This window comes from Panicum virgatum, chromosome 1K (assembly GCF_016808335.1).
Source record: "Panicum virgatum strain AP13 chromosome 1K, P.virgatum_v5, whole genome shotgun sequence".
In the NCBI taxonomy this organism is placed as follows: domain Eukaryota; kingdom Viridiplantae; phylum Streptophyta; class Magnoliopsida; order Poales; family Poaceae; genus Panicum; species Panicum virgatum.
Genome location: NC_053136.1, coordinates 33,791,355 through 33,798,360, shown reverse-complemented (window position 1 = coordinate 33,798,360; position 7,006 = coordinate 33,791,355). Strand labels below are relative to the sequence as shown.

Here is a 7,006-nt window from a genome sequence, read left to right as displayed (position 1 = left end):
CTCTTTGCTCTTATGATAACCAAAGCAAACTCTTTCTTGACGATGAACAAAGCATATTGTTGTGTCTGTTCAACATTTCTGAAAATGAAATAATTCCTGGCCATCCAAATATTCCAGCTGATGAGGATGATAATTTACATGAAGAAGGGTATTCTGAGCTGATCACGTGAACCCCATTTAGAAGAACTACTGAAGTACCAGAAGAAAAGATGTCCTACATCCAGTTCAACCAAACTGTCAAAAACCCTTATGCTGCATAGTCTGATGTTCATTTTGCCAAAGACCTTTTCAAAATCAAGCTTCAAAATGATGATTTCTTTTTTTATTGGTGGCAGATGTGTAGGTACTCTAGAGCCCAAGCAAGACAATCCTGGATGGTTCTGGATTTGATACATATCGATTTTTATGGACTAGAGATTGGATTACGAGTTGAGGAGATAAATCGGCCTAAAATCAGATGGTGTGGAGGCCCCATCAATCTTTGGAATCAAAGTGATAAAAGAGCCATTAATGCTTCTCAGACACACTTGACCTTGTTGGAAAGCTATGCAAAGATCATAGAAATCCTTTTTTATTATAGGCCAACACTGGCGGAGCTACGTTGGCCCCCCTGGCTATGCAAATTTTCCATTAGGTGAACATTAATTTTGGCACTGTTTATCGGTTTAGCAGCTTAATTACCACATCCCCCCCCCCCAATTCAGTGTTCCAGCTCCGCCACTGTAGGCCAGCATTTCTTCAGGAAGTCAGTATTAAAACCATCAGGTCTTGGTGATTTGTCGGTTGGGAGAGATTGGACAACCTTGTCAGTCTCCTCATGAGTGAATGTTTCTTCTAGAAAGGAAGGTCGACATTAATTTCTAGGAGAGTTTGGAGATCAAAAACATTTCCTGAAACTCTAAAATGCTCAATCTCTCTTTAAAAGCCAAGAGAATATTTGCTTTGTCGTTGTGGGAAGTTTTGTCATGTCCATGGTTGTTTTTCAACACTGTGATTAAATTTCTTCTGTTTCTAATAGTGGCATTTGCATGAAAGAATTTGGTTCCTGCATTCCCAAATTTAACCCACTTTATTGTCCCTCTTTGCTTCCAATAGATTCTCTATTGTTTTACAAGGTTGATAAAGTTATCTTCCAGGGTCTTTTTGAAATTCCATTCTGCCAGAGTTAGGTCCCTAGGGGCCTCAATGGAGCTAAGAAGCATGCTCTCTGTTACTAGGCATTATTGGTATTATTACAATATTGATTGAGGAGCAAACAATTCCAATAACTAAGGAACCAACAAACAATTCTATAAAATTTAATTTAATGCTTATGACACTTATACGAAAGATTGCGTTTAGCGAGGCGCAAAGTTATGTGAGAAGGAAGCAAATTGCTATGCACACGAACCCGTCGTCGTTGACCCAGTTCCGACCATGATTGTGTCGAAGTGGTCGTACAAAAAGCTGCGTTGATCAAGAAATCATTTTCCCTCTCTACTCTATGGTGGGATAACGTGCCACATCTCATGCCTATATAGTACCCACTACTCGCAAAAATGTATCCTAATCCTAAAGACCTTCAAACAGACAAAATTTCAGAACAAAGCATCGCATGTACGAAGCCTCCTTATAGTTCCGGCCCCGACTGCCAGACGATTCTCTTGACTTCTAAGCCCTAAACTAGCAGAGAACTGCAAGTGTTCTAATAGCGTCTTCAGAGAGGCACATAGGTGTCCTATTGATGCGGCATCTGTTCCAAAACTCGTAATGGCACAGCAAAAACTACTACAAGTGCAAGCGTTGAAATATATATAAAAGAGGAGATCAGGAATTCCGTACCTGATATTAGTGTGCTGGCTTATGATTGGATCGTTGCATTCTTTTCTGTGAAACTGCGTAGGAACGCAGCTTTCAAAAAAGAAAAAGAAAAGAAAAGAAAACTGCGTAGGAATGCCCACCGTACGTAATGAGCTCTTCCAGTTTCCACCAGTTTCGCCTATTCTGAACAGAGACAACCATACAACCTGACATAATTTCACATAGAATGATTACATGTGTATCGCAGATGCAAAGCCACAATAAATCTTCAGCCAGTAAAAGAACCAGATGAAGAATGAAAACCAAGGATCCCTTTTTCTTTTCCAGCTCTGAACAGAGCACATTCTGCAACCCAGACATATTTGCACATAGATGATCTTTTTTTAGATTAAGTGCACATAGATGATCTACGCGTCATGGATACATCTTCTCGACCATTAAGATAACCAGGTGACGACTGTGTTAAACTTCGCCCTTTTTGGTTTAAGGAATGGCTTATTTTTCTTCCCCTGCAAATAAGCTTTGCTTTTTTCCATTTGAGAACGGAGAACATTCCCCAGAGCTAGCATGTGCCAGAAATGATAAAGCATTTTGCATTTAGCATCTTCCAATCTTGACGCTTTTTGGGGCGCGTGATTTCAACATCCTGCATATATGTGTCCTTAAAGCAGTCTCAATTGAATCAACAACTCCTCATGGGCAACAAAACTTTTCCATTTGCACAACAGATTGCTGGTATTTTCTCACCTAGTGAACAGATTGAATTCTTTTCACCTGTTAGCTACCATACTACCCCGTCGCAAACCAACTAGCTAGAACGCTTAGTTCTAATGATGGATCCTGTCCTTGCTAGTCCAAAAATATGAAGTGCCACTAGGCTTGGAGCTTGGCTTGTGCCATGGCGCGAACCAACGTCTATGCTTTGCTTGCTTGGTCTGTAGTACAGTGGTCTTGACCCCACTGCTTTGGTCAACCGAATTCAATTACAGTTACAGAAGGTGTCGCAATCCAGTGCCATGGTTAGCCTGCACTGCAACACCAGCCTTTTCAACTTCCTTGGGTGCCACTCGCTGTGAAATTTAGCACCATCAAAGCAGAGGAAGAGGGAAACTCACTCACTCGGCGGCAACCAAAACGATGGGAAGGACATCTGCGTAACCTACAATTTTTATTCAGTGGTTGTGGAAATTTCTGTACAATAGAAAGGTATTCAATACATACAAAGGATACTAGATTATTGGGGATGTTTTCTAGAAGATGGTCGAGATAATGTAAACTTGATCAGAGCAGATTCGCTTGGGATCGGAGTTTGCTGCACGACAAAAAATCTCTTTCAGTTTGTTTAGTGATGGTTTGGCCCATATGTTGCCACTTAATTTCCTTGCGGGAAGAGAAGACAGGTGAATGAACCACCGCCATCAACTCCATCCTGCATATGCTAGCAAGCAAGCATGGAATGCAACTATGAGAGCACGTATGTTAGTGCTAGAAATAGAGATTAGAGTACGCAAAGGACAGGCATGTACCTGTAGATTGATCCACTATTTTTGGAAACAAGAGCACTGACCTTTGCCTAATGAAGAGTTCATAATTGATGAGGATCTCCTTTTCCCTCAAAAGAAGTTTTACGATCAGAGCACTTCGACACAGGGCCACTATGTGAAGTAGTGGAGGGGGCCTAGCCCACTTGAACATAGTTTATGCCCTCCTCTTGCTCCTGCCTGGCAGGAATAATCACCAGGAGTGGCAAGATCGGGCAAGTGCAATGCTGTTTTTAGGGCATGCTCTTTTGCAGCTCATAGCTCAGCAGGGTGGTCATTCAGCGTGCCTCACTTTTTACCTCAAGAGAAAAAGATACGCCTATGGGTGGAGCTGCGCGGCAGCTTTCAGAATACCCAAGCTCACACCAGCTGCAAAAGGCAAAATAAAATACGGTGTTTCAGCGCTAAATAAAATACTTGTAAGCAAAGGGATAATCGATGGAGAGAATTCACATTAATATTGTGTGCTTCTTTAGAAAAGGATGGGCAAAAGACACAGCCAAAAGAATTAGCATAATTAAGCTGCCATCTTTGACATAGTTCGTACCTTCACCACCACACATTGTGTCTCAAGGTATTTCAAATATATACCTATTACTAAAGCGAGTAAAGTTTTCGCCTAAATTTTTGGTTTGGTCCGTCTCGTGTCATTGACAAGTGGGCTTTAGAGCATCTTCAGCATATTATTTGTCTCTCATACCCTATATATTTTTTCTCTCCATCACCAATAATACTTTTTGCGTTATAAATAAATGAAGTTCATGTTTTAGTGAAGATTCTTTGGCGGTTGGCACTCTACTAAGCATGTTCTTAAGCAGCCCTGCAAATTTGAATACATATAAATGCATAGTTCCAATTTTGTGCCAAAAACATTAAGCATGTTCTCAAGCAGCCCTGCAAATTTGAATACATATAAATGCATAGTTCCAATTTTGTGTGAAACACATAAAGCTGTGAAGTGATGAGATGGATCATTACTCATTAGTATGTCAGCGAACTTAAAGTTTTGCAAGGTCCACATATAGATGAATCTCTAAACACATGTCACCTCCATCAATAAAGTATGTAATGCATATGAAATAGTACAGGCTTTATATATTTGAAAGGTATTCATTTGATATTTCAAGGACTTGTGCAGTTGATTTGAGTCAAATTGCGAAATTATAGTATGGACCTAAAGAGACTTTTCTTTTTTTGCCAAATGTGGATTCTAGGCACACAATTGATTATTCACCTTGAATTCTCATAAATCTTCTGCAGAGAATAAATATCTTTAAGGTGCATGTGTAATATATTGGATAATGAGGAACTTTTGTGCCGCAAGTGCCCCTAAATATTCTATAATCCACACCTGAAGGAAAATGACCATGGGACTACAACAATCTAGCATGTTAATCTGATAGCCACCTTATATTACGTGATGATAGAGATGCTCCAACCTGAACTTTTTCAGAGAACTTCTGTTTGGAATGTGTAATATATGTTCCATGCATCACTCTCAGTTCAGAATATAGGTGGTGGCCATCCAGAAAGATAAGGCTCGTCTCTCACACATCTATAAATAGAGGCAGACTCCTGCTGTCCCAGCACACACGCACAAACCTACATATCGATCACCATCTAGGAAGCACAAAACAACACCTACTGATCATCGCAAGTTCAGCTCAGGTTAAAGGGCTAGACATGTCAAGGGCGTTGGAGCCTCTCATTGTGGGGAAGGTGATTGGCGAGGTGCTGGACCACTTCAACCCCACCGTCAAGATGATGGTCACCTACAACTCCAACAAGCAGGTCTTCAATGGACACGAGTTCTTCCCCTCCGCAGTGGCCAACAAGCCGCGTGTTGAGGTCCAAGGGGGCGATCTCAGGTCCCTCTTCACATTGGTGCGCACACAAATCTCTTCTCAAATCTCTCAGACAGAAGCAGCAGGTAAAACATGTTGGCGTGCTAACTACCGTGCTTCTTCAGGTGATGACTGACCCTGATGTGCCAGGACCTAGTGATCCATACCTCAGGGAGCACCTTCACTGGTAATTTAACTGGCCAGACTAAATAGAGTAACAATTATAGCAGATTAAATAAGGGTACGGTATCGCCTAGCTAGCAAAACTAAGAAGGCATCCATGCTACTTGCTATGTGTAGCATGATTAGTGTTCAGCAAGATTCAGGCATGCAAATAGTTTACACAGGCGAGTTAGGACAAGCATGCATGGTCTCAATTTCCAGGCCTTTATTTATATATAAAGAATAATACCTGAAGCTACTAATCAGGTGTTTTTTTTTATTGGACCACAAATTGGCAGGATTGTTACTGATATTCCTGGGACAACTGATGCTTCTTTTGGTAAGTCTTTTTCTTGTACAAGTTGCTTTTGCTCTTGCTAGTTTTTGAGGGGAGTTGGTACAGAGTACAGAGGCGCAGGGCCAAACAAATGGCTAGAAAGGGTCGCCGTGTATTTTTAATCAGCAGCTCCTTGTCTTCTCCCTCTTCTTCTGAAGCTTTTTGTGCATACATGCAGGGAAGGAGCTAGTGAGCTACGAGAACCCAAGGCCAAACATTGGCATCCACAGGTTCATATTCGTGCTGTTCCGGCAGAGCCGCCGGCAGGCGGTGAGCCCGCCGCCGTCGAGGGACCGCTTCAGCACCCGCCAATTCGCCGAGGAGAACGACCTGGGCCTCCCCGTCGCCGCCGTCTACTTCAACGCGCAGCGCGAGACCGCCGCCCGCCGGCGCTAGCCGCTGACCAACTGCAGCTGAACGTACGAAACCCGACCCCAACCAACGACCCTACGCACGCACCTGATCTTGCATGGACAGACGAGAACCTACGATTTAATCAATCAATTAATTTAGCTGGCCAGGGTTTTTCTTTCTTTTTTTCCTGTTTCTCTCTTGATGCATGTTTGTTCAAATAAGAAAAGGGTAGTAGCTAAATTAGCTGCTTTGCTTGTGAACGCACGAGCTAGCTAGCAGCTACTATACTACAGCCTACTGCTAGTACTTGCTGATGCACATTCTAGTTGATTTGTGGAGGTGACAAAATCATTGGGAGGGTTGCAATGTTGACTGGGAACAGTAGTGTGAGAGCTCATAAGCAATGGCCATGGAGGAGTACGTGTCGAGTGGTGGAGCTGGAGGGAAAGCAACGGCCATGGCTCTTGTATTTCCCTTGCCCACTATTCTGTCATATGGGCTCCTCACTGGTGCTTGCAGTGTACTGCTTGTTTTTGTAATGCCATGGTCTTCTGTAACAAGACGTGCATACATATGTAGATATGTATCGATGTACAAAATAGTGGGCTATAGCGGTGTTATAGCGTTTTTCGACCACTGCAGCTATAACAATATTGTACTAAATAATAGGCTATAGCGGCTGAAAAGAGCTCTCCGCTCATTTTCATAGCCCGCTATTTTATACACTGATATGTATACATCTGTTTATAAATACACTTTGGTGCTGCTCTCACACCGGCCAGCCATATCTCTAGCTCAGCTTCCTCTATGAATTCTATCTTGGGAGTGCAGCTGCAAACAAGAAGGCAGCATATATTCTAGACCTCCTTTTTTACATCATTTCAGTCGTTTTATATACACGATCCTGCAGTGCTACATCAGTAGCATCTATGCCTATAATCGCCGTCCGGTCATTAGGATCACAAGCG

At 42.3% G+C, this 7,006-nt stretch overlaps 1 protein-coding gene across 1 annotated transcript; it reads left to right on the top strand.

Moving 5' to 3' along the window:
• The first annotated feature begins 4,913 nt into the window (after positions 1 to 4,913).
• On the top strand, positions 4,914 to 6,620 carry LOC120703505 (CEN-like protein 2). Its single transcript, XM_039987612.1, has 4 exons — positions 4,914 to 5,225; positions 5,311 to 5,372; positions 5,647 to 5,687; positions 5,863 to 6,620. Exons 1-4 carry the CDS (start codon positions 5,025 to 5,027, stop codon positions 6,078 to 6,080), a joined length of 522 nt encoding a protein of 173 aa, XP_039843546.1. The 5' UTR covers positions 4,914 to 5,024; the 3' UTR covers positions 6,081 to 6,620.
• Positions 6,621 to 7,006: the final 386 nt, after the last annotated feature.

Coding starts and splice junctions, on each gene's coding strand:
- LOC120703505 (XM_039987612.1), top strand. CDS start 5,025: ATGTCAAGGGCGTTGGAGCCTCTCATTGTGGGGAAGGTGATTGGCGAG. Junction 5,226..5,310: donor TCAGGTCCCTCTTCACATTG/GTGCGCACACAA, acceptor GTGCTTCTTCAG/GTGATGACTGACCCTGATGT. Junction 5,688..5,862: donor GACAACTGATGCTTCTTTTG/GTAAGTCTTTTT, acceptor GCATACATGCAG/GGAAGGAGCTAGTGAGCTAC.